The following is a 26,674-nucleotide window of genomic DNA, read 5'->3' on the forward strand; positions in this document are numbered from 1 at the left end:
GGAAATTTCAGTAGAATAGAGTTGGATGACTGAACAAGGAAATTCTGGAAAGTGGGACAAAAAGGCTTGAGAGATGGGAAAGAAGAAAGAAAAGATAAGAAAATGAGAGTAAGTTTAGAAGGCCCAGTATCCATCTCATAGAAGCTCAAGGGAAAGAAATGGAGAAGAAAAAGTTATTAAATAAACACCAGGAAAAAAAATCTAGAAGTGAAAGAGTTTCTGCATTGAGTCTCTGTAGCACTGAGCACAATGATAATAAGATACACTACATCAAAGTAAAAGATGTTCTAAGGGACAGCATCATGAACTTTCAAAACTCCAGGGATAGAGAGAAGTTACTAAAAGCCAGCACAGGGAAAACGAGCCACAAACAGAAGATCAGAGAACAGAATGGACTTCACAAAAGTAACACCAGAAAAAGCAGGGGTGGGGTGGGGGGGAGCAACATCAGAAGCTACATGGAGTAATTCTTCCAAGTTTCCAGGGGAAATTAATTCTCAATCCAGAATTCTGTAATCACCATTCAAGCAAAATAATAGAATGAAGGCATTTTTCAGACATGTAAATTTTCAAAAACTTTACACACACATACCGTTTGTATTCCTTTTCAAGGAAGCTACTGGAGGATGTGCTCCACTAAAATGAGAGAGGAAACCAACAAAGAGGAACAAGTGGTACAATGTGCAGTTGTCTTGTTTCTCCTTTGGCTCAGCCGCCGAATGACCTTCTGTATTTCAGTTGTTGTCTTTGAGACTTGAGAGTGGGGAGAAAAAAAGCCTACCCCACCATGGGAACTGAAAAGTACTCACTTTTCACTGAAAAGACTTCCCTGCAGCCAGGACCTGTGATGTGGGCACCACTAATGAGATGTGTCTATGTTACATTTTGGCAGAGAAGAGAGGGATGAAATGTGTGTTGTATCCATGGTTATGGTGATGACAGCACTGGGCTGCAAGTTTGAGTTCTTGGCACATAAGTGGCAGGGATACAAAGTAGCTCCCAGTATGTTCTCAGTCACTCAATTGTGTCCAGCACTTTGCTACCCCATGGACTGTAGCTCACCAGGCTCCTCTGTCCATGGAGTTTTCCAGACAAGAATACTGGAGGGGGTAGCCATTCCTTTCTTCTGGGTTTCTTCCTGACCCAGGGATTGAACCTGGGTCTCCTTCATCTCCTTCACTGGCAAGCACATTCCTTACCACTGTGCCACCTGGGAAGCCCAGCACCCAGTATACTCAGTGGCAATACCAGCAGTTTTGCCATCAGAAATGATTCTGCACATAGTGTACTGAAATTATATTTCTTTTCTTGTTCAACTTTTTGTTTTCCCTGGAGTTGATAGTTGCCTCATATATTTATTTACTTTGTTTTCAACATGAAAGCAAACATATTAGTCAGTCAGTCATGTCTGACTCTTTGGGGCCCCGTGGACTGTAACCCACCAGGCTCCTCTGTCCATGAAATTTTCCAGGCAAGAATACTGGAGGGGGTAGCCATTCCTTTCTTCTGGGTTTCTTCCTGACCCAGGGATTAAACCTGGGTCTCCTGCATCACAGGCAGATTCTTTGCCATCTGAGCCACCCTGGAAGCCCTCAGTTTTCAGTGTTCAGTTCAGTTCAGTCACTCAGTCATGTCTGACTCTTTGTGACCCCATGGACTGCAGCACACCAGGCCTCCCTGTCCATCATCAACTCCTGGAGTTTACCCAAACTCATGTCCATTGAGTTGCTGATGCCATCTCATCCTCTGTCATCCCCTTCTCCTCCTGCCTTCAATCTTTCTCAGCATCAGGGTCTTTTCAATGAGTCAGCTCTTTGCATCACATAGCCAAAGTATTGGAGTTTCAGCTTCAACATCAGTCCTTCCAATGAACACTCAGGACTGATCTCCTTTAGGATGGACTGGTTGGATCTCCTTGCAGTCCAAGGGACTCTCAAGAGTCTTCTCCAACACCACAGTTCAAAAGCATCAATTCTTCAGCACTCAGCTGTCTTTATAGTCCAACTCTCACATCCATACATGACCATTGGAAAAACCATAGCTTTGACAAGATGGACCTTTGTTGGCAAAGTAATGTCTCTGCTTTTTAATATGCTGTCTAGGTTGGTCATAACTTTCTTTTCAAGGAGTAAGCTTCTTTTAATTTCATGGCTTCAGTCTCCATCTGCAGTGATTTTGGAGCCCCCCAAAATAAAGTCAGCCACTGTTTCCACTGTTTCCCCATCTATCTGCCATGAAGTGATGGGACTGGATGCCATGATCTTAGTTTTCTGAATGTTGAGCTTTAAGCTAGCTTTTTCACTCTCCTCTTTCACTTTCATCAAGAGGCTCTTTAGTTCTTCTTCACTTTCTGCCATAAGGGTGGTGTCACCTGCATTGGAGGTTATTGATATTTCTCCCAGCAATCTTGATTCCAGGTTGTGTTTCTTCCAGCCCAGCATTTCTCATGATGTACTCTGCATATAAGTTAAATAAGCAGGGTGACAATATACAGGTCTTGACGTACTCCTTTTCCTACTTGGAGCCAGTCTGTTGTTCCATGTCCAGTTCTAACTGTTGCTTCCTGACCTGCATACAGGTTTCTCAAGAGGCAGGTCAGGTGGTCTGGTATTCCCATCTGTTTCAGAATTTTCCACAGTTTATTGTGATCCACACAGTCAAAGGCTTTGGCATAGTCAATAAAGCAGAAATAGATGTTTTTCTGGAACTCTCTTGCTTTTTCAATGATCCAGCAGATGTTGGCAATTTGATCTCTGGTTCCTCTGCCTTTTCTAAAACCAGCTTGAACATCTGGAAGTTCACGGTTCATGTATTGCTGAAGCCTGGCTTGGAGTAATCACTAATTCTTTCTCAAACTCTCCAATAGAACTATTAAACTTCTCACAATGCAGCAAATATGTCAGATAACCTATCATCTCCTTCCCTGCTTAATCATTGAGAGTCCATTCCTTTACTTGCAATCAAGAGCCATGATTGGTGGAGAGAGGGTAAAGGGAATTCCCATGATAATAGTGAAGAGAAGTCCCAGATGTGCATCTGGTCTAGAGAGCAACCAGTCCAATTTAGAGCAAGATAGATGGCTGAGGGCCCAGGAGGAATATTTGTAAGAAAAAAAATGGAGTTGATGATTATTTGATATATTTGCTATAGCATGAAGGTTTTATAGTTGTTAGAGAATTTAGGGAATAGTTACACATTCATACATAGAATGCCAAGAAAATTAAAAACAAGGCAACAATCAACTATAGGAGTAACAAAAAGTTGAAACAAGAAAGGATATCATGAGACTTCCCTGGTGGTCCAGAGGTTAAGACTCTGCTTTGCAGTACAGGGGACACAGGTTCAATCTCTGGTCAGGGAAATAAGGTCCCACATACCTCGGAGCTCCTGAGCCCACATGCTCCCAAGCCTGTGCATCACAAGAAGATCCTGCATGTTGCAGCTAAGACCTGAAGCATCCAAATAAATAAATATTTTTTAAAAAAAGAAAGGAAATCATAGTATAGTATGTGGCTTAGCTTTGAACAATATTTACATTGTTATAATAATGGAAACACTAAAGTGTGATTAACAAAAAATGATCACATTGCTATATCCAGAAGATGGGAGAGAGAATCCGTGCATGTGTGTAGCTGCAGGAAAGCACAAACTTATCTTCTAAGGTAAGGAGTTAAAAGTTGGGACTTCCCTAGTGGTCCAGTGGTTAAGAATCTGCCTTTCAATCCAGGGGACATGGGTTCGATCCATAGTTGGGGAAAATTCCACGTGCTGCAAGGCAACTAAGTTCATGTACTGCAACTACTGAGCCTGCGTGCTCTAAAGCCCATGCTCAGCAACAAGAGAAGCCACTGCATTGAGAAGCCTGTGCACCGCAACTAGAGAGCAGCCCCTGCTTGCCTCAACTAGTGAAAGCCCACAAGCAGCAACAAATAAGTAAATATTAAGAAAAGAAGTTAAAAGTTGAAGATCAAGAGATATCAATATAAACCTATTATTTAGAAATGCAGAGATGAATACCCAGAGAAACAACTGAAATTGGGGATGGTATGTTTGGATGTGGAGGTCAAGGGACTGCTAATTTTTCACTGCAAGCATTTTAGTTTTAATTAATTTTTAAAATCATGTGCTTTCTTAACTTTCACAGGTATGAAAATTTTAAAGTCATTATTAAAATAGCAACTTCCACCGATAATACAGCTGTTTTCATTTTCTCTATGCTTACTGAAATATTTTGTCCACAAACATATGTTGCCATGATAACTATGTGTGCTGTATTGGTTTCATTTAATGTGGGGTCTATTTGCAGTGTCATGTAGTATGCACAGATGTTGTTCTAGTGACTGTATTCACTTTTGTTGTATATGTGATAATTTATTTAGCCATTTCTTTATGATTATTATTTTAGATATTTATTTGTTTGGCTGTGCTGCAACTCAGGATCCTCGTTGCAGCGTGTGGGACACTTTAGTTGTGCCCTGTGGGGTCTAGTTTCCTGACCAGGGATCATACTTGGGCCCCCCACATTGGAAGCTTAGCATCTCAAACACTGGACCACCAGGGAAGTCCCTCTTTATTGTTTTTGATTTATAACTTTCATAGATAATACCACAATGAATATCTCTGTGCATATAGGTGAAGTGAAAGTTGCTCAGTCATGTCCAACTCTTTGCAACCCCTTGGACTGTAGCCCACCAGACTCCTCTGTCCATGGAATTCTCCAGGCAAGAATAGTGGAGTGGGTTGCCATTCCCTTCTCCAGGGAATCTTCCCGACCCAGGGACTTAACCCAGCTGTCCCGCACTGCAGGCAGATTCTTTACTGTCTGAGCCACCAGGGAAGACCAAGAGTACTGGAGTGGGTAGCCATTCCCTTCTCCTGGGGATCTTCCCAACCTAGGAATTGAACTGGAGTCTTCTGCATTGCAGGCAGATTCTTTACCAGCTGAACCACCAGGGAAGCACTTTGTGCATATAGCTTTGTCTTTTTTGCTTTTGAATTGCTTCCTAGGACAGTTCCCCAAATTGACCAGATATGAAAACTTGGATCTTTCTCTTCCATTTCTCTATATAGTGCTGAGCCCCCTGGGTGCACCATGAACTGAGCATCCTAGGAGATTGTTGAGATAGAATTTTCTGCAGGGCAGTTGGCTTGTTTTTTCTGATGGCAGCAGGAGAAGTCAGAAGTCTTTCTTTTCTTTCCACATAGAACAGAATTTCCAAAGCCCTACCCCTCTCCTTCTCTGATGTCTGTCTTGGTTTCCCCCCACTGAGAGTATTTTTCCTTTTTAAAATATTCAAATTAGAAGTTACTGCCCTTTTGAATAATATGGACTCGAAGGAGATACATTTAAAATGGGAGAGAATGAAAAAAAAAAAGAGAACGAGGACTTCCCTGGTGGTCCAGTGGTTAAGAATCTGCCTTCAAATGCAGGGGATGAGGGTTCGATCCCTGGTTGGGGAACTAAGATTCCACCTGTTGTGGGACAGCTAAGTCTGAGCCACAACTACTGAGCCTGTGCACCACAATGAAGAGCCTGCTTGCCACAGCAAAGATCGCAGGTGGCCACAACTAAGACCCAGCACAGCCAAAAATAATTAAATAAAAAATATATTTTTTTAAAAAGTGAAGGAGGCAGAAGTGGGTAGACAAGGAGACCAGGGAGTAAGGCAGTGCATGTCCTCAGCTTACCTTTCAAGTGGACATTGAAATGCCTTCTGCACAACGTGCCATTACTTTGTTATTTTGTCCCACCCTTCACTCCTCTGACCCCTTTTTTTCTCATGGCAGGAGCTGGGGAGTTAGACAGCCCTCCAGACAAACCCATCCTTCCTCATCATGGGATGGTCTTTGGGATGTCCAACTTGCCTGGACCAAAAAAAAAAGAAAGCATTTGTAGTTTGGAAGAATAGCACATCTATCCTAAAAGTGTGCTTGATGAGGGCCCTGGGCTATGCAGTTTCCCTCTGGCCTGTGGCCTCATTCTTTTCAAGAAGGAGGAGGATGCAGGCTTCACGGCTGGGCTGCTGGACTGCCTGCCTGCCAGCTGCTTCCGAACAGAGGATCGTGGCGTTTTGTGGCCTGCAGGGCCCAACACCTTCCCTCATTCGTCTTCCCTGCCAGCTCTGACCTGGGTCCCTAGCCCCATTGCTTTCTCACCTCCATCCTTGCTTCCCACCCTTCCATTGTTCTCACAGCAGCCGAAGCAGTCTTCTTTGTTAGGCGTAAAATCAGGCCATCTCCATCCCCCACTTAAAATCCCCTGGTGACTTCCCACTGCAGTAGTGACAAAGCCTGACTCCTCACCAAGGCTGGAAGGTCCCGCAGGATCAGCCTCATCATCTAGCCCAGACTCCCCTTCATCCACGACTTTCATTTTCTGGTCTCCTGCCTCAGGGCCTTTGCACTTCACCTTCCACCTGCCTGGAACCCTATTTCATAGAGCTTTCCTGGATCCTTCTCATCATTTGGGCCTCACCTGCAATATAGTCTCACCTGAGGACCCTTCCCTGACCTGTCATCCAAAGGAGACCCTCCCAGCAAGCCCCCATTTTATCGCTTTCCAAGTGCACAGAGTTGGACACGACTGAAGCAACTTAGCAGCAGCAGCAGCAGCAAGCCTATACTATCTGAAATCATCATGATTATTCAAATGTTTCCTTTCATTTTTTTGTTTTTTCCTGTTAGACTAAAAATCCCATGAGAGCGGGAGTGGTGCCTGTCGCATTCCCTGATGGGCACGTGGAAGGTGCTCAAATAAACATTTTTGAGTGAATGAACAGGCTAATGAAGGAATGAATAAGGACTTGGGATCTACAGCCTTCTGATTGAGGAGGGCTCCTCTTTTTCCTGAGGGTCTCTGGGAGGATGTGGTGGTTGGAGGATCTCTTAGCAGCCAGGGGTGGTGGTTTCTGGAAACTCCTTTGGAGTAAACATACAGGAGGTTCACCAGGAGGTGGGGCCTCTGGGTCAAGCATCTTTCACTCCACTTCTGATGTACTCATTTGCTGGCACTTTCCATCTGAAAAGTGTTCATTTCTTTCTCCGTGGAATGCTGCCTGGAAACAACACTTGATTATAAGGACTTTTTGAAGCTGAGAAGTCCTGAAAATAAACCCAGGTCAAGGGGCCCAGTGTGGACTCTGCTTGTTCAGTGTGATATGGAAGGCCAGTCCTGAGGTCCCCAGCCCCTTGTCACATGGCAGCTGGCTCGCCTCCTCTCCCATCTTGGGTGGATGGCAGATACTTGTTGTTGTTCAGTTGCTAAGTTGTATCCTACTCTTTGTGACCCCATGGACTGCAGCACACCAGGCTCCTCTGTCCTTCAGAGAGAGGACAACAAACTCCCCCAGAGAGTTCAGCAAATTCTCCCAGAGTTTGCTCAAATTCATGTCCATTGAGTCAGTGTACTATCTAACCATTTCATCCTCTGTCACCCCCTTCTCCTTTTGCCTTCAGTCTTTCCCAGCATCAAAGTCTTTTCCAATGACTTGGCTCTTCACATTAGGCAGCCAAAGTATTGGAGCTTCAGCTTCAGCATCAGTCCTTCCAGTGATTATTCAGGGTTGATTTCCTTTAGGATTGACTGGTTTGATCTCCTTGCTGTCCAAGGGACTCTCAAGAGTCTTTCTCCAGCACCATAGTTCGAAAGCATCAATTCTTCAGCATTCAGCATTCTTTATGGTCCAACTCTCACATCTGTACATGACTACTGGATACCATAGAATTGACTATACAGACCTTTGTCAACAAAGTGATGCGTCTGCTTTTTAATACGCTGTCTAGGTTTGTCGTCACTTTCCTTCCAAGGAGCAAGTGTCTTTTAATTTCATGGCTGCAGTCACTGTCTGCAGTGATTTTGGAGCCCAAGAAAATAAAATCTCACTGCTTCCACTTTACTGTAGATCCTTGACTATGGGCATAACCACCTTCTACAACTTTCTGTGACTGAGGCTCCTTCCCTTGGGCTAATTGGGTTGTAACTTTACGCTCTGAAATCCAGACATTGGGCAGAGGTTTTGTCCTCAGGTTAAGGACGTGAACGTCTCTCTCTATGCAGGTTCATAGGAGTGGTGCAGGGAGACCACTAGACTCTTGCTTTAGAATAACATCCTAAGGTACTGGGCATGTTTTGCCTAGGGCACCCCTTAGGGAGAAGGCTGTTTATCACTCAGACAAGTGGGACACAACTTCCCTTCTCCCGGTGCCTATCCCTTGCACAGAGCCTGCTGAGAGTGACTCATGTGTTCCCCTGGGAAGCTGTTTCCCAGGACATGTAACTGTAATACGAAAAAGACAGTTTTTACATTGACAAAGGCTGAGCAGCAGTTCCTGGTGAGCATGTCGGCTACATCTGGGACAGCCACTGGGACAAGGTAGAAGTCTAGCCAACTCGGGAGATGCTGGCTCTGAGCCCCCCAACCCTGCCCCCCCCACACAGTGGAGTTTCAGCAGGAATGAAGGGATCCTTCAGCTGTCCCCAGCTAGGGACAAGCAGCTGGTCTGCCAGCCCAGGGGCCGTATGGGCTACAGGCTCACTCCCCATCCCGTTTGTGGCTCTGGGATCCTACATCCCTTATTTGCCCTTTTCTCTTAGAAATAACTTACTCCCCTGGTGGCTCAGATGGTAAAGAATCTGCTTGCAATGCAGGAGACCCAGGTTTGATCCCTCGGTCAGGAAGATCCTCTGGAGAAGGGAATGGCTACCCACACAAGTATTCTTGCCCAGAGAATTCCATGAACAGAGGAGTCTGGCAGGCTACAGTCCATGGGGTCGCAAAGAGTCGGACATGACTGAGAGGCTAACACACTTAGAAATAACTTAGGGACCTCTGAAACATTCCTGAGGCACCAGGAAGGATGGAGCTGGCGGATGTCCTTTTAGCGAAACCTTTGGAGAAATTCCTCTGCCAACCACTTAGTACTCAGGTCAGACCCCTCAGACCTTCACAGCTGAGAAACTGTTCTTCATCCTCAGGCCAAAGAAAGTGCATCTATCCAGGAATGTCTTGGAACAGCTTGCAAAGAGGATGGGGACAGCGATCCCCCAGCCGGGATGGCTCTGTTGCCACATAGCTGTTCTGTGAATGGTGCTGGCCGGAAGTGGGAAGGTGAAAGGAAGCAAGCTCCTTCTGGTCCAGTTTTCTTTGATCTTTTATGAATGATTCAGATGCAAATAAATAGAAAAACCCTCTCTCAAAATTCTGGATGACTCGGAGTGAGAAGGATGGCTCATTCTTCTTAGGTCCATCCCATTTTGGTCCCCAGAGGGTGGTCCTGGCCCTCACTCACCCTCCTGTCCCCATGGCTCCATGGCCATCTACTGACCCCAAGTGATGTCTCTATGACCCCAAAGATGTCTCCTCTGAGCTCTACTGTGACTTTGCCCCTTGGATGTCTCCACTGGGGTGCTCAGTAAACAACTCCGATTCGGTGTGTCTGAAATGGAGCTCTTGCTATTTCAATCCCCTCCAAATCTGTTTCTCCAGTATACTTTCCTGTCTCAGTAAATATCCACTATCCAGCCAGTCTCTCAAGCCCAGCCGGCCTGTCATCCTTGCTCCTTCCCTCACTGTCCCCCATGTGACGACCCCTGCCCCCCACCAGCTCCTAGACGTACGTGATTCCCTTCCTCTCTCCGGTTCCATCTCCTTCTCCTAGATCAAGCCACCATCATCTGTAGCATGAGCTGCCCCACACTCTCCTCCTTGCCTGCTTGCAACTGTCCAACCCCTCCTAGCCACAGCCAACAGCATCATTTCAGATGCCAATCAGATCTCCCTGGCTCCCTGGCCTAAAACCCTCCAGGACTGTGCATCACTCCTGGAGTGAAAGCCAGGTGCTTCCCTGTGAAGATTCAATGAGACTGGTCCCCGCTGACCTCCTCAGCCCATCTCATCCCACCGTCCCACATGCTCCAGAGGCAAGGGACCACCTGCTGTCAGCTCTGAACATGATGGCTCACCCTGGTCCTCTGCCCCAGTGTCCTCCCCTCACAGTGGTCTTTCTCAGCCTTCTGCATGTGGTAGCCCCTCCTGCTGTCCTTCTTTGCATCATCACTTGACAATCTGCCATTTACCACCTTGATCCATCATTGCAGAAACATCCATCTTGTCTACTGTGTCTCCCCTACTGGTGTGTAAGGTCTTTCTGGAGAGGGACCCTTTGTCTCACTCACCTGTGTGTTCCCAGCACCTCTCATGATTCCTGGCACTTAATAAATACCAGTTGAATAAACTAATACATCTCAGCCTGAGTGATACATACAAAGTGTCAAATCTGATAATACATGAGTGCAGATTATTTCTGTGAGATGAAATTCCATTCATGAGTGCAAATTATTCCATGAGAATAATTGTGAGTTTCTGCATTCAGATTCAGGACATTAGTGTTCCTGTACAGGCTGGGAGGGGCTTCCCAGGTGGCGCTAGTGGTAAAGAACCCACCTGCCAATGCAGATAGACCTAAGAGACATAGGTTCGATCCCTGGGTTAGGAAAATCCCCTGGAGGAGGGCATAGCAACCTGCTCCAGTTTTCTTGCCTGGAGAATCCCAGGGACAGAGGAGTCTGGTGGGCTACGGTCCATAGAGTCACAAAGAGTCGGACACGACTGAAGCGCGGACTTAGCTTGCATGCACACATAGGCTGAAAGACCCTGGCTTACTGTGAGAACTATCTAGAGGGTTGGCAGCCCCCCAGCTTGGTGATGTGGCGACCAGAGAATATTCCGTGGGGTCGGCTGGGGGAGTGGGGGCAGGAAACCTGATATACTTTTAGGCCAAACAAATGGGAGTTTGGTGCCGAGAACATTCTTCTACAATTGGCCTGCCAGTCCCCATCTGGAGCATCTTGTTTTCTTGGAATACCAAACGTTGGCAAAAGGGTCTAAATCTGCGTTGTGGGGAGAATGGATGCGCTCGGAACCACCATCCTCCAGGAGGGCCAGCAGATAACAGCTCCATGTGCCTCTGGGTGGCAGCACAAAGGAAGGGGTTGGCTCTTAGAGGTGGGCCAGTTTCCAAGGAAAGAACTCTCCAAACACTAGAAGCTTCCCAAAAGGGATGTGCTACTTTAGTCATGGAAATAGATACTTTCAGCTACAAGTGACAGAAAACCCACCTCAAATTACTCTTAAGTTAACAACAACAAAAAAAGGCAGGGTAGGGAGTTTGGCAGATAGAACTGAAAAGTCCAAGGTCAAGTGCAGTTTCAGGCATGGCTAGATCCAGGGAATCAAAGGCTGTCCTCTCCTTCAGTCAGTTGCAAACTCTGCTTCGCGTTCCATACAGAGTTCTGCTTTTCTCCACATTGGTTCTTTCTCAGGTCCCAGTCCTCAGGGCAGCAGGTGGTCACCACCAGCTCTAGGGGGGGTGTGTGTGTGTCCTAAGTCACTTCAGTCATGTACGACTCTCTGCGACCCCATGGACTGTAGCATGCTAGGCTCCTCTGTCCACGGTATTCTCCAGGCAAGAATACTGGAGTGGGTTGCCATGCCCTCCTCCAGTGGATCTTCCTGACCCAGGGACCGAATCGCATCTCTTAGGTCTCCTGCATTGGCAGGCAGGTTCTTTACCACTCAGCCACCTGGGAAGCCCAACTCTAGGTAGATATTCTGTCTTTTCTCATCCCCCAGGAGAAAGCCCCCAAAGAAGCCCAGATGTCAAAAACAATTGGATGGACTTGATAGTCACATGCCCATCTTGGAATCAGTGTAGCCAGAGAGATATGATTGGCTAGGCCTACGTCCCATTCCTGCTTCCTGTCCAGTCCCTATGGCCAGAGAAGACACAGGGTTTTGATTGGCTGGACCTGGGTCTCAGGCCACTTGGTGACCCAGGAGTGAAGTCAACTCATCTGAGCCATTTGGACTGAGAGTGGAATGAGTTTGTGGAAGGTCCCTGGCTCCCAGAAAAAAAAAAAAAGTGAAAAATTACCAGCACTCCTGTGCCCTTTCTCCCTGGGGTAACTGCCCTCCTCACTCCCTGTAACCCCTATCTCTTCATCTGCCTACACAGACTAGTTCTGCCGGTGCTTGTTCTCCTTATAAATGGGCTCTTGAACACACAGTCTTTTGTACCTGACGTCTTTCACTCAGCCTTACATTTGTGAGATTCACTTGCATGTTGAATTTATAGAGCATCCACTCTCATTGCTATATAAATTCCATGGGGAGAAGAAACCACTATATGAATTTCATGGGGAGAAGAAGTAGTATTTTCCATTCTACTACTGATGAGCATGTGGCACATTTCCGTTTGGGGACTGTTTTGAGTAGCAGTGCTATACTCTTGTGGGCATCTTCTGGCACACATGTGGTAGCATTTCTGGTGAGTGTGTACCTTGGCCTGGAATTAATTGTTGGGTCATAGGGCATATGTGCTTGGGCTTATCTAGAAGCTCAGATAGTAAAGCATCCACCAAAAATGCAGGAGACCCCAGTTCGATCTCTGGGTCGGGAAGATGCCCTGGAGAAGGAAATGGCAACCCACTCCTGTATCCTTGCCTGGAAAATCCGATGGATAGAGGAGCCTGGCGGGCTACAGTCCATGGATTGCAAAGAGTTGGACATGACAGAGCAACTAACACACACACACACACACACACACACAGGGCATATGTGTTCAGCTTTAATGCTGCTGCTGCTGCTGCTAAGTCGCCTCAGTCGTGTCCGACTCTGTGCGACCCCATAGACGGCAGCCCACCAGGCTCCGCCGTCCTTGAGATTCTCCAGGCACAGTATACTAATGCATATATATGGAATTTGAAAGATGGTAATGATAACCCTATATGCGAGACAGAATAAGAGACACAGATGCATAGAACAATTTTATGGACTCTGAGGGAGAAGGTGAGGGTGGGACGTTCTGGGAGAATAGCATTGAAACATGTATATTATCATATGTGAAACAGAACACCATTCCATGTTCGATGCATGAGACAAGGGCCCAGGGCCGGGGCACTGGGATGACCCAGAGGGATGGGATGGGGAGGGAGGTGGGTGGGGGGTCCAGGAAGGGGAACACATGTAAACCCATGGCTGATTCATGTCAATGTATGGCAAAAACTGTTACAATATTGTAAAGTAATTAGCCCCCAACTAAAATAAATAAATAAATTAAAAAAAAAAAAAAAAGAATACTGGAGTGGATTGCCATTTCCTTCTCCAGTGCATGAAAGGGAAAAGTGAAAGTGAAGTCGCTCAGTCGTGTCTGACTCTTAGCGACCCCATGGACTGTAGCCTACCAGGTTCCTCCATCCATGGGATTTTCCAGGCAAGAGTACTGGAGTGGGGTGCCATTGCCTTCTCCGTTCAGCTTTAATAGATACTGCTAAACAGTTTTCCAAAGTGGTTGTGCCAATCCACATTCTTGGAGCAGTTCTAGAGTCTCTGGATTAGCTGGCATCTGAGTCCCATATCTATACTGAGAGTGATGGGTCTGGGCTTCACGGAGAGTGGGGCTTGTTAGTAACTGCACCCTGGGTCCTGGGCCCACAGAAGGGGAAAAAGTCCCCATCTTTCTCTGTCCCCTCTGGCATTTTATTCTGTCCTGCCCACACCATCACGAATCTTCCTCTTCTAGGAATGAGTTGTTTTGTTTTTAAATATTTATTTATTTATTTTTTGTTGTGCTGGGTCTTTGTTGCTGTGTGAGGGCTTTCTCTAGTTGCAGAGAATGGGGGCTACTCTAGTTGCGGTGCACTGGTTTCTCACTGCGATGGCTTCTCTTGTTGCAGAGCATGTGCTCTAGGGCATGCAGGCTTCAGTAGCTGCAGTGCATAGCCTCAGTTGTTGTGGCTCCTGGGCTCTAGAGCACAGGCTCAATAGTTGTGGCGCACAGGCTCAGTTGCCCCAAGGCATGTGGAATCTTCCCGGGCCAGGGATCAAACCTATATCTCCTGTACTGCAAGGTGGATTCTCAACCCCTAGGCCACCAGGGAAGCCCAGAAATGAGTTTTTAATATCAAAGGGTTTCCCTGCATCCCGCGTGGATGGAGGTAGTCGAAGCCTTCATTTCCACAGAGCTGAGGGCAGGGGAACGAGGGATGCCTGTGTCCCGGAGCCGCATCCATCTCTCTGGCTAGAGTCCTGGGGAGCTCCTGCCCCAGGTGCTCATCTCTATCTCAGGATCAAGTGGTCAACAATGCTCCTGACTTCTGGAGCTCAGCCAAACCATTGTAAATGGACTTTTCCAGAATTTCTGATGATCTCCACATTTTGAATAATTAAAAAAAAAAAAAGACGCCTTTGGCCTGGCCATTCTCAGAAAGAGGAACTCAGAGTAGGATGTGGTTTTACAGTCAGAGGAAGTGGATCCCAACAGTGGTGACATGGTAGCGCATGCTTGGTCCTGCTGCTCAGTGCAGCTTCTACATCTAACCAAGAGTGAGGCCTGGGCCCCACTGGCAGAGCCCCCAGAAGAACATCTCTCTCAAACTAAGCATTTCCTTCCAGCTATTTTTAAAGGCACTTCAATCTCAGCGGATGTGACCTTAGGGTAAGGAAGTATTTGTTTAAAGGATAAAATTTATAAAACATAAAGGAAAAAGATTTGACTATATCAACATTCAAAACTTCTGCTCCTTAAAAAGACACATAAGTAAAATGAAAAGATGACTCAAATTAGAAGATATTCTCAACTCATTCAAGCAATTAAAGAACTGAATCTGAAGAATAAAAGAAACCCTACAAACAAGTAAGCAAAAGACAACCCCAGGGCTTCCCTGGTGGTTCAGACGGTAAAGAATCTGCCTGCCAATGCAGGAGATGCGGGTTTGATCCCTGGGTTGGGACGATCCCCTGAAGAAGGAAATGGCAACCCCCTCCACTGTTCTTGCCTGTGAAATCACTGGACAGAGGATCCTGGCAGGTTACAGTCCGTGGGGTCACAAAAGAGTAAGATACAACTTAGGTACTAAACAATAATTTGTTCTTCAGTTGCTAAGTCGTGTCCAAGCCCATGAACTGCAGCACTCCAGGCTTCCCTGTCCTTCACTATCTCCTGGAGTTTGCTCAAACTCATGTCCATTGAGTCAGTGATGCTATCTAACCATCTCATCCTCTGTCGTCCCCTTCTCCTCTTGCCCTCAGTCTTTCCCAGCATCAGGGTCTTTTCTAATGAACAACAATAACAACAGACAAAAAAGGGAAAAGTTTTTAAGCCTGTTGTTTGCAGAAGGTAAACATTTTATGGATAATTAGAGAAATGCAAATTAAAGCAAGAGAGCATTTTGTGCCCACCAGCTTGGCAGAAATGAGAAAATTGGACAATGCCAAGTGCTAAGATGTGGAGATTACAAAGTTAAAGATGTTACCCCTTGTCATAGATTATACTTATGATCTGACAAGTCCACTCTTAGGTATCTACCCATCACCTGTGCTGTACAATATGGCACCCACCAGCCACATGTCTTTCTTGAACATTTGAAATGTGGAGAGTGTAAGTCAGGAATGGAATTTTTAAACATTTTATTTAATTCATTTAAATGTAAGAATTCATACTTGATTCAGTTATTGAAAAACTTAAGTATACTTGGAACAACTTGAGCCGATGAGCCTACTTTTTTAACCTGTGAAAGTAAAAAGTCGCTCAGTCGTGTCCGACTCTTTGTGACTCCAAGGACTATACAGTCCATGTAATTCTCCAGGCCGAATACTGGAGTGGGTAGCTATTCCCTTCTCCAGGAGATCTTTCCAACCCAGGGATCAAACTCAGGTCTCCTGCACTGCAGGTGGAGTTTTAACCTGCAAGTTGTATGAAATCTACATACAGATGAAATATGTCTAATGAAAACCTACTGTCCAAATTGTGCTGTGAGTGTAAAATACACTCCAGATTTCAAACACTTAACGCCAAAGAAAGGTAAACTATCTTAGTAATTTTTCTATACTGTGAACATTGAAATGACCATAGTTTGGATGCGTGCATAATCAGTTGCTGAATTGTGTCTGACCCTTTGCAACCCCATGGACTATAGCCCGCCAGACTCTTCTGTCCATGGAATTTTACAGGCAAGAATACTGGAGCAGGTTGCCATTTCCTCCTCCAGGGGCTCTTCCCGACCCAGGGATGGAACCCATGTCTCTTGCATCTCCTACATTGGCAGGTGGATTCTTTACCAATGCTGCCACCTGGAAAGCCCCATAGTTTGGATATAGTGGGTTAAATAAAATAGATTACTAACTTAATTTTACTTGTGTCATTTTACTTTTTTAAAAAGTAACTTTGACAATACACATGTAGTTCAAATTATATTTTTCTTAGAGAACATTCACCAAGACTCTCACTTGTACACAAGGAGATGTGTGCAAGAATATACATTGTAGCATAATATATAATAACCAAATAAATAGACACAAACCTCGAAGTTCCTTAACAAAAGAAGGGGGGGAAATAAATTGTGGTTTATTACACAGTGAAAAATCACCCAGGAGTTAAAATGAATGAACTAGAGTTACATGTATCAGCATGCAGAAATCTAGATTGCAATGCTGGGTGGCAAAAACAAGGTGCTGAAGGCTCACTAATCATAAAATGCTTTGAAAGCATGGAAAGTATTAGGACTCATTTGTGGATACATTTTAGTCTAATGAAAGGATAAAAACATGCATGGAAACTGTAAACAACCAGAATCCAGGTGGTGGTAACAAGAGCAGTGTAGAGACTCAGAGACCTCTAACTGTGTCTGTAACATTCTGTTACTTGCTGGAGAGGGAGTTTGGTATGGTTTCCCAAGTAGCTCAAATGGTAAAGAATCTGCCTGCAAAGCGGGAGACCTGGATTTGATCCCTGGATCGGGAAGATCCCTGGAGAAGGGCATGGCAATCCACTCCAGTATTCTTGCCTGGAGAATTCCATGGACAGAGGAGTCTGGTGGGCTACGGTCCATGTGGTCACAAAGAATTGGACACTACTGGGGCAAATTTCACTTCACTTCAAAATATTTCAACAACTTGTTTGATGGTCAAAGCTGCTTGGTTTCTGGTCATAAAATTTCAAAGAACTTCCGTCTTCGGTCCTTCTCAAATCCAGGGTTATCTACCCAGTGATCCTGCCATTTTCTATCTTTGCCGGCTAGTAGCCATGGCGAGGTCGCCCATGTGTGTGTTCTTGAGAAAAAATTATTTAGCATGGGTTTGTTGGCGTCTTTTCATAATTTTTATTTATTTGTTTGTTTGGGGCTGCACTGGGTTTTCATTGCTGCGCACAGGTTTTCTCAATTTGTTGTGGAGAGCAGGGGCTATTCTCTAGTTGCGGTTCACAGGCTTCTCATCACAGTGGCTTTTCTTGTTGGAGAGCACAGGCTCTAGAATGCATGGGCTCAGTAGTTGTGGGACATGGGCTCAGCTGCCATGTGGCATGTGGGATTTTCCTGGACCAGGGATTGAACCCATGTCCCCTGTACTGGCAGGCAGTTCTTAACCTCTGGGCCACCAGGGAAGTCATGTGTGCGTGCTCAGTCGTGTACGACTCTTTGCAACCCTATGAACAGTAGCCTGCCAGGCCCCTCTGTTCATGGGATTCTCCAGGCAAGAATACTGGAGTGGGTTTCCATTTCCTACTCCAGAAAGTCCTGTTGGTGTCTTAAACTGGAGGCACTGCCGTGAGGGAGGCAGACACAGTGCCCACCTATGATGGGAGGCCACTCAGCCTTGACAGTGACCTGGGGCAGCAGGAGCCACAAGCCACCTTCTGGCTGGGACTCCATCCTGAGCCTCCTGCTGGCAGAGGTCCTGATTTCATGTTTTCAAAGGGTCCTTTTAAAGGACTCACCCAGCACACCTGAGGGCCTCACTATGTTTGCTTCCTTTGCAGGACGACTGGTATCCGAGAAGTGAAAAAGCAGGATGCCCCCCGGGGTTGACTGCCCCATGGAATTCTGGACCAAGGAGGAGAATCAGAATGTGGCAGTTGATTTCTTGCTGCCCACGGGGGTCTATCTGAACTTCCCTGTGTCCCGAAATGCCAACCTCAGCACTATCAAGAAGGTATGATCTTGACCTTAAAACTAGTCCTCAGAGCTTGGAACTGAGAGAGACAGAAAAAGTCTCGCAGTCTCAGATTTGAGATCCTCTCCTATGAATTTTAAAAGACATGGGAATTCCCTTGAGGTCCAGTGGTTAGGACTCTGAGCTTTCTCTGCCTGGGGCCTGGGTTCAGATCCGGCAAGCCTTGAAGTGTGGCTCCCCCCCCCAAATTAAAAGATAAAAATAATGTGCAAGAAGTCTTTAAAACCAGCAGTTAGAATCCATCTATCTTTCCAAATTCAGCCCCTGCCCTTATCATTGTATGTTGCATGCATGTGTGCTCATTTGTATCTGACTCTTAATGACCCCAACGACAGGGGGCCAACAGGCTCCTCTGTCCCTGGGATTTTTCAGGCAAGAATACCACAGTGGGTTGCCATGTTGTTTCTCCCTAGATTCCCATGAAAGCTCCAGGGTTCTGGTTCCGAGGGGGGCCTTTCATTCTCTCCATGATTCTGCCCTCATGTTTGAAACCACAGCCCATCCACGGCCACTTAAGAATTTTACTGGTCTTTTCTCTTCAGAGCTGTCGTCATAGTCAACAGCATCTTTGGAAATAGTTTTTGGCTTTATTGAATCATTTTCATGGTGGATTACTGAGTCAAAGGATAACATGTCTGGATGGTATTTGGTAGATAGTGTCTTGTGACCTTTCCAAGGGCTTATCCCATTTGCAAAGGGTGGGACTTCATGGGTCATGTCAGAGGACAAGGCCTTAGCCCCGGATTTGAAAACACTTGGGAGCAAAAAAACAAAAGGAGAGACGCAATGAACCATCCTTGAGTTTTGTTTAATTTTTTTAAACTTTCCCTTTCTGGGTGTTTCTTTCTTTCTTTTTTTTTAATACTGGGTCTTAGTTGCAGCATGCAGGCCGTAGTTCCCTGACCAGGGATTAAACCTGGGCCCCCTGCATTGGGAGCATGGAATCTTAGCCCCTGGACCACCAAGGAAGTCCCCCTGGGTGTTTCTTTAAAATTAAATTTCTTTTTTTCCTTTTCAAAAGTATATGGAGACGTTGAAATTTAGGAGAATAAGAAAAAGTTAGAAGGAAAAGAATTACCCATAATCCAGCCATATGAAGCAACCACAATTAACACTTTAGCTATTTCCTGTTTTCTTTCCTATATAGTGTGTCTTTGTGATTATTCTCGTTATGAATTTTTGTATTCTTTTTCTGAGTTAACATTATAACATCTTTTTCGTGTTATTAACCTTATGTAAATATCATTTTAAAGTGAATCGTATTTTTCTGCTTACAGAGCTATACATGCATGTTATTAAAATTCCAGTACTGCAGACATGTTATTAAAATTCCAACACCACAGAAATATAAAACATATCAGTCCCTGCAGTCTCACCTCATATCCCAATTCAGTTTCAGTTTCTTAATATTCTTATTTATACCAGGGACCAGATAGTAAATATCTTGGGCTTTGCTGGCCATATGGTGTTTGTCTCAACTACTCAGTTCTTCTGTCTGGGGTGGCAGCAGCCATAGGTGGCGTGTGAGTGAACCGGCGTGGCTGTCTTACAATAACTTGGCAAGCAGTAGCTTGCCAAGTCCTGGTCTACAGTAATTATTAATTACTGTAATACACTCATTAATTGTTTTTATGGGAATAATAAAATTATTTTTTATTTTATTTTAATAATAATAAAATTATTATTTTAGTGGTAACAATTACATTTATTATTGTTTTTATGGGAATGAGGTTGAATGACATCTGCTGTTCTACAGCTTGGGGTTTCTCCCCACTGAATGCTGTATCTCGGAGTCCTATGTGCCCTTGGTACAGGTATCCTTAGGTTCCATTCATACCCGTGTTCTGTCCCTTTGCATTGATGGAACATAATTATCCATCCCCCATGGAAGAAAACTAGGGCCGTTCTCTCCTTTTCCATCTTTTCTGCGACTCAGCGGTGAGCGCCTTTGCACTACAACTTGGGGCCCTGGGGACACCTCCCCCCGAGGCCACACACTGAGCAGAGCCAGCAGAGGATTTTAGGGTCCCCTCATCGTGTTAAACTTTTCTGAATTAGTGGCCAGCGTTGAAAGATCAGGGTGATGAGCTCCAGAGCGATTAGCTGGGTGCCTGGAGACCGTGTCTGGCTGGCCATCTCTCAGGATAGCCTAGGGGAGACCGGAGGACCCGCTCTCAGCTCCAGATGTTAGCACCTACCTGGCCCCCTTCACAGAAGGGCAGGGTCGGCAACTCCTAATGACCCTGTGGACCCTAACCCTGCGGTCAGTGATCAAGGCATGGAGAGGGTAGTGGTCCTGGAATCTTGCCTTTGTCCCCCACTTGTCAGCCTCCACCAGCCCTGGGCTCCCTGTGGCCCCGCCCATGGCCCCGCCCACCTCAGGGGCGGGGCTGATGGGCCACTGTCCTCCCAGGTGTTATGGCACCGCGCCCAGTACGAGCCGCTCTTCCACATGCTCAGTGACCCCGAGGCCTACGTGTTCACCTGCGTCAACCAGACGGCGGAGCAGCAGGAGCTGGAGGACGAGCAGCGGCGGCTCTGCGACATCCAGCCCTTCCTGCCCGTTCTGCGGCTGGTGGCCCGCGAGGGTGACCGCGTGAAGAAGCTCATCAATTCGCAGATCAGCCTGCTCATCGGCAAAGGTGCCCTGCTGGGCCCGGGCAGTCCTCCCTCCGCCAGGCCTGCACCCGTCCCCCCGGCCCCACCCCGCCCTTGATCCTGGCGCTGACCTGGCTCCCTCGCCTCTCAGGCCTCCACGAGTTTGACTCCTTGCAAGACCCGGAGGTGAATGACTTCCGAGGCAAGATGCGCCAGTTCTGCGAGGAGGCGGCTGCCCGCAGGCAGCAGCTGGGCTGGGAGGCCTGGCTGCAGTACAGCTTCCCTCTGCAGTTGGAGCCCTCCGCACGGAGCTGGGGGCCGGGCACCCTGCGCGTTCCCAATCGGGCCCTTCTGGTCAATGTCAAGTTTGAGGGCAGCGAGGTGAGCTGAGGCTCCTGCCAGCCCAGTGTGCTGCAGGCAGGCTGCCCAGTCCCCCTACGAGACTCTCAGTCCCCCACCAGCCCTCCAGATCCACCCTCCTTCCAACAACATTGCCTGGTATTTGTGGGGTATCCATTGCACAGGAGGGGTCAGCCGAACGTCCTACCAGGCGAGTTGCAAGAGGCAGAGTGACCGGATGGCTTTGGTCCTCTGCTCGCTCATGCATCCAACAGATATTTCCTGGTGTCCGCCACGTGCTGTCATCAGAGGCTGCCCTCACAGAGCTCACAGTTGGGGGGTAGGGTGTGCCTAATACATGCAGATGGGCCACACCCCACCCCACCCCCCGTGTGCCCCTGTGCCCCATGGGCTCCCTGCAGGTGTGGAGGGCTGACCCTCCCTCCTCCTTCTAGGAGAGCTTCACCTTCCAGGTGTCCACCAAGGATGTGCCCCTGGCACTGATGGCCTGCGCCCTCCGAAAGAAGGCCACGGTGTTCCGGCAGCCGCTGGTGGAGCAGCCTGAGGACTATACACTGCAGGTGAACGGCAAGCACGAGTACCTGTACGGCAGCTACCCCCTCTGCCAGTTCCAGGTGAGGGCTGGGCGCTGGGAGGGATTCCTGGGCTCCCGCAGCCCTTGCCAAGGTGGGGGGTGGGGCTGGGGGAGCTGCTACTCAGCCCCTTTTGAGCTCGGCAAGCCAGACCTTGGGGGTCACAGTGAGAGTGTCCCTATGCTGGACTGGCTCTCCTCATAAGCAAAGGAGTTAGGTGGGGACAGGAAGGGCCAGAGGAGAGACCCCACCCCAGAAGGCCTGGCATGAGCAGTGGTCAGCGTTGGGGGGTCCCCAGGTAGCCAGTGGTCCAGGGAACAGTTGGGGCTGCTCACCCTGTGCCCCCATCTCAGTACATCTGCAGCTGCCTGCACAGCGGGCTGACCCCCCACCTGACCATGGTGCACTCCTCCTCCATCCTCGCCATGCGGGACGAGCAGAGCAACCCTGCCCCTCAAGTCCAGAAGCCACGCACCAAACCACCCCCCATCCCCATGAAGAAGGTGAGCCGGCACCCTGCTCTTACCCTCCCCACCAGCCCTTCCTCCCACCTGTGGTCCAACCCTGAAGCCTATTGGGCAACACCATGGGCCAGTGGTCCCCTGCCCGGTCTCATGCTTTTTGATTGCTCAGGATTGAGAATTGGGCCTTTAAGCTGGGGTGGGGGCCTGTCTGGACGTCCCAGGGCTGCCTCCAGGCCTGGCTCTCCTGCTGCCCTCTCTTCCTGCTCCTCCTGCTTCCTGCCCTGTAGGCAGGACTGTGTGTCCTGCAGAGCTCAGGGGCCTTGGGGCCGTGGGGGTGCCCCTGCGGCAAGTTTTCTGGTAAAGGATGGCGCTGTGGGCAGGTACCGAACCTGGCTGTAAACCTGCAACACGGTCACCCCACCCCCAGTGGCCACAGGCCTCATCAGCCTCCTCTGAATTCCTCTGCCTTAACTCCCCGATTCTCCCCCCAACCCTGCCCAGCCCTCTTCCGTGTCCCTCTGGTCCCTGGAGCAGCCTTTCTACATCGAGCTGATCCAGGGCAGCAAAGTGAATGCCGACGAGCGGATGAAGGTAGGGGCGGGCTCCTGGCCGGGAAGGGCACAGGCAGTGTGTGTTTTCTGCAAAAACACGGTGGCTGTGGCCTGAAGGGGTGGCAGAGGAAGAAGGGAGGGGGGTCACACGAAAGCCACCTGACCACATTACCCAGCATCCCTGCCTGGGGTGGTTGTGAGCGGCTTCAAAACAGGAAAGGGGGAGGGGGGCGGGCTGGCCGGCCAGAGAGGCCGATTCGCAGAAACCAGGCCCAGTGAGTTCTGGGTATTGACTTTGGTGGAGGTGGTGGGGCCCGGCCCAGCCCAGGGATGTGGAGCCTGGGAGGGGATGGACACCGAAGAGGAGCCGCTCCAGTGAGCCAGGGGGCCAGGCCCACTTCTGAGTCGTTCACACGCCTGCCTCCTCTGGGCTCAAGATGGCCTGTGAGGCGCAGGTTTTCTCGTCCCATTTGCAGAATGGGAAACCCGGATCCAACGAAGCCAGGGCTTTTTGGGGAGCATTTTCTGGCTGGGGTAATTTCACACGCAGGGCAGGTCTGGTTTCCCGTAGATGAATCACAGAAGGGTGTATGGAGGCAGCTTTCTGACTAGGGGGTGAGGGCAGAGATGGAGGACACAGGGCAGGGTGTGTTGGGGCATTAAATCCTTCCCTGTCCAGAGGGGCTCATGCAATTCTTGGGTGCTTGACCAAGAGGGGCCCCTGGAATTCCTGAGCCCCGATAGGGAAACTGAGGCCCAAAGCAGAGCAGCAACCTGCCCCGGGGTCCCACAGGCAGTGGGGAGCTGCCCACGCCACCCTCCCCTCCCCATCACTCAACCCTCTCAGGTAGCCAGTCATCCCTTATCTGGACCACCTTCGAGCACCTGGTGGGGGAGGTTCAGGCCCACTTGAAATGAGGACGTTTCAGGAGGAGATTCGAGCCTTAGGGGGAAGGGAGCACGCAGGGGGAGAAGGGGCCCGGCCTCTGCCACCAGTCACCTGCTGCACCTTCCCCAGCTGGTGGTGCAGGCCGGGCTCTTCCACGGCAACGAGACGCTATGTAAGACAGTGTCCAGCTCGGAGGTGAGCGTGTGCTCAGAGCCCGTGTGGAAGCAGCGGCTGGAGTTTGACATCAACGTCTGTGACCTGCCCCGCATGGCCCGGCTCTGCTTCGCACTTTACGCTGTGATCGAGAAGGCCAAGAAGGCCCGCTCCACCAAGAAGAAGTCCAAAAAGGCGGTAGGTGGAGCTTGTCGGGAGGCACTCCCTGCTGGTCTGGTCCAGTCCTGCAGCCCCCTGGGGCTGCTGCCCATCCCTCCCCAGCATCCCAGATGGCATGCACGCATCCTGGGAATGGGGTCTGGGTGGGCCTGCAGACCCTGGCCTCCTCCCCATAGCCCCACTGGCCACTATCCCCTCGCCCCCCTGCTGCGTGATGGTGCTGGAATCCTGGGCTTATGAGCAGGGGTGCTCGGGATGTCTAGACGTGGGCCTTTGGTCCTTCAGGGAACCCGGAGGCTGCTCCCTGGGGTGGAAGGAAAAATGCAGTGTCCTCCCAGGGAGCAGGGAGCCTGAGTCAGCAGCCAGCTGGGGATGGAGTGGTGGTCGAGCACTGAGTCACCAGGACCAGGCTGTGACTGGCCACCAAGCTGCACTGACTCACTGGTAGTTGACCGGGGCCAGCTCTCTGGGGCTGCTATGTTCTGTGTGAGGCTTTCTCAAGAAGCCGAGGGTGGGATGCGTCCGGGAGCAGTAGGGAGCCAGTGTGGCTGACCCTGCCGTCTGTTTCATAGGGAGTCTGGGTGAGGGCAGGGCAGCGTGGCCTGACTGGAACCATCCTGCAATTGAGCAAACAGAGGCCTTTGGGGCGGCTGGCCCTGACCCACCCGGCTTCTTTCCCAGGACTGCCCCATTGCCTGGGCCAACCTCATGCTGTTTGACTACAAGGACCAGCTCAAGACGGGCGAGCGCTGTCTCTACATGTGGCCCTCTGTCCCAGGTGGGCCCAGGCCAGGAGAGAGAGGCGGGGGTGTGGGGTGCATCCAGATGTGACGGCATTTCCCTTGCAACTCCATCTGTCCCTGTGTCCAGACGAGAAAGGGGAGCTACTGAACCCCTGTGGGACCGTGCGGAGTAACCCCAACACTGAGAGTGCGGCCGCCCTGGTCATCTTTCTCCCCGAGGTGGCCCCTCACCCTGTATACTACCCTTCCCTGGACAAGGTCAGTGAGGGGGTCCTTGCTGTTTGGGGTCCAGGACCCACCCTTCCCAGAAACCTCAGGGCTAAAGATGAGCTGTCCCCACCCTGCCTTTGGGGCGCCCAGGTCATGGTCCCTGCACCCCATGAATTGCCCAGGGCTGGGGGCTGGGTCCCCACACACTTTTGAGGGCTTCCTTGACTGTCTGGAGTCCTCACATGCCCTAGAGAGGTGGTTCTCAACTGGGGCCACTTGGCTTCCCAGGGGACTTCTGGCAATGTCCAGAGACAGTTTTGGTTGTTGCATCTAGCCGGGGAGATGCTCCTGGCATGTCATGGGTGGAGGCCAGGGATGTCGCTAAACGCCTTGCCGTGCGCTGGACGATCCCCACCATTGAGGGTCACTGGCCATGAAGTCAGCAGTGCCAAGGTGTTGACACCGACTCCCAGGGCCCCACCAGGCTCTCTCAGGCCCCAGGGGCGCTGCTGATATCAGGGTCACTCTTGCAGATCCTGGAGCTGGGGCGGCTCGGAGAGCACGGACGCTTCACGGAGGAGGAGGTGAGCTGGGGGCCGTGGTCGGTGGGGTGTGGACCTGGCTACAGCCCTCACCACTTCCCCTCCATCTCACCCCCGTCCCGCCTGTGCCCCTCAGCAGCTGCAGGTGCGGGAGATCCTGGAGCGGCGGGGTTCCGGGGAACTGTACGAACACGAGAAGGACCTGGTGTGGAAGATGCGGCACGAGATCCAGGAGCACTTCCCCGAGGCTCTAGCCCGGCTGCTGCTGGTCACTAAGTGGAACAAACACGAGGACGTGGCCCAGGTGGGAGGCGGGGACGGGGCCGGGGCCGGGGCTGGGGCCGGGGTGAGGGGGGCGGGGCCCGGGATGAGAGGGGGCGGGGCCCGGGATGAGAGGGGGCGGGGCCCTGGAAGGGCGGGGTTAGCAGGGGCGGGGCGGAGGCGGGTAGGGCGGGGTTGACAGGGGCGGAGGCGGGGCGGGGCGGAGCCCGGGAAGGGCGATGTTGGCGGGGTGGAGGCGGGTAGGGCGGAGCCTGGGAAGGCGGAGGCGGGGCGGGGCGGAGCGGAGGCGGGTAGGGCGGGGTCGGGGGAAGGGGCCTAGAGGCGCGGGGCCGAGGAGAGGCGGAGCCTGGAACCAGACGCAGCCCGCGTCCCCGCCCTGACCGCTCGCGTCCTCCTCCAGATGCTCTACCTGCTCTGCTCCTGGCCTGAGCTGCCCGTCCTGAGCGCCCTGGAGTTGCTAGACTTCAGCTTCCCCGACCGCCACGTGGGCTCCTTCGCCATCAAGTCCCTGCGGAAACTGACGTGAGTCCCGTGGGCAATAGCCCCCACCGCCCGGGGCCTAAGCACCGGGTGGGGACCTTTCTTAGCGGCCTGCTCAGGTGAGGCCGGCCTCCCGCCCCAGCCCTGCCCCTTCGCCAGACCCTCTCCCAAGACGCGGAGCTCCGGGCCCCAGCCAGCCTCCCTTCTCTGCAGGGACGACGAGCTTTTCCAGTACCTGCTGCAGCTGGTGCAGGTGCTCAAGTACGAGTCCTACCTCGACTGCGAGCTGACCAAATTCCTACTGGACCGGGCCCTGGCCAATCGCAGGATCGGCCACTTCCTCTTCTGGCACCTCCGGTAGCTGGACTCACCTGCAAGGCCACGGGGAGGAGGGGCCTCTTGCCTGCTGGCCTCGCGTTTCCCACCAGCTGGCCCACACGGGTGTCCTTGGCAGCCGGGTCCTATGGTGCTGGGAGGGGCTGTGTGGCCGCGCCAGGCGAGGCTCAGCCCCCGGTTCCTCCCCCCCAGCTCCGAGATGCACGTGCCGTCGGTGGCCCTGCGCTTCGGCCTCATCATGGAAGCCTACTGCCGGGGCAGCACACACCACATGAAGGTGCTGATGAAGCAGGTGAGGCGCGGCACCCC

General features: G+C 50.1%; 1 protein-coding gene across 13 annotated transcripts in view; it reads left to right on the plus strand.

Moving 5' to 3' along the window:
* Nucleotides 1–26,674, plus strand: part of PIK3CD (phosphatidylinositol-4,5-bisphosphate 3-kinase catalytic subunit delta) — a 61,612-nt gene that overhangs the window by 29,282 nt on the left and 5,656 nt on the right. For 3 of the 13 annotated variants that reach the window (XR_014053397.1, XM_081489316.1, XM_081489315.1), the window contains exons 2-15: nucleotides 17,812–17,984; nucleotides 20,419–20,647; nucleotides 20,755–20,984; nucleotides 21,398–21,577; nucleotides 21,889–22,038; nucleotides 22,501–22,590; nucleotides 23,569–23,790; nucleotides 24,454–24,550; nucleotides 24,643–24,773; nucleotides 25,259–25,309; nucleotides 25,404–25,571; nucleotides 25,950–26,071; nucleotides 26,243–26,386; nucleotides 26,558–26,657. Coding sequence is in view for 12 of the 13 variants with exons in the window: in XM_081489316.1 (XP_081345442.1) it covers nucleotides 17,844–17,984; nucleotides 20,419–20,647; nucleotides 20,755–20,984; nucleotides 21,398–21,577; nucleotides 21,889–22,038; nucleotides 22,501–22,590; nucleotides 23,569–23,790; nucleotides 24,454–24,550; nucleotides 24,643–24,773; nucleotides 25,259–25,309; nucleotides 25,404–25,571; nucleotides 25,950–26,071; nucleotides 26,243–26,386; nucleotides 26,558–26,657 (2,055 nt within the window). In the remaining variant the exon portion in view is untranslated. Of the gene's footprint in view, nucleotides 1–17,811; nucleotides 17,985–20,418; nucleotides 20,648–20,754; nucleotides 20,985–21,397; nucleotides 21,578–21,888; nucleotides 22,039–22,500; nucleotides 22,591–22,876; nucleotides 23,085–23,568; nucleotides 23,791–24,453; nucleotides 24,551–24,642; nucleotides 24,774–25,258; nucleotides 25,310–25,403; nucleotides 25,572–25,949; nucleotides 26,072–26,242; nucleotides 26,387–26,557; nucleotides 26,658–26,674 lie in introns of those variants that run through there. The other 10 variants (XM_081489318.1, XM_081489317.1, XM_081489320.1 and 7 more) reach the window with 7 other exon arrangements.

Source organism: Giraffa tippelskirchi, chromosome 5, assembly GCF_054371585.1.
Source record: "Giraffa tippelskirchi isolate mGirTip1 chromosome 5, T2T-mGirTip1v1.2.pri, whole genome shotgun sequence".
In the NCBI taxonomy this organism is placed as follows: Eukaryota; Metazoa; Chordata; class Mammalia; order Artiodactyla; family Giraffidae; genus Giraffa; species Giraffa tippelskirchi.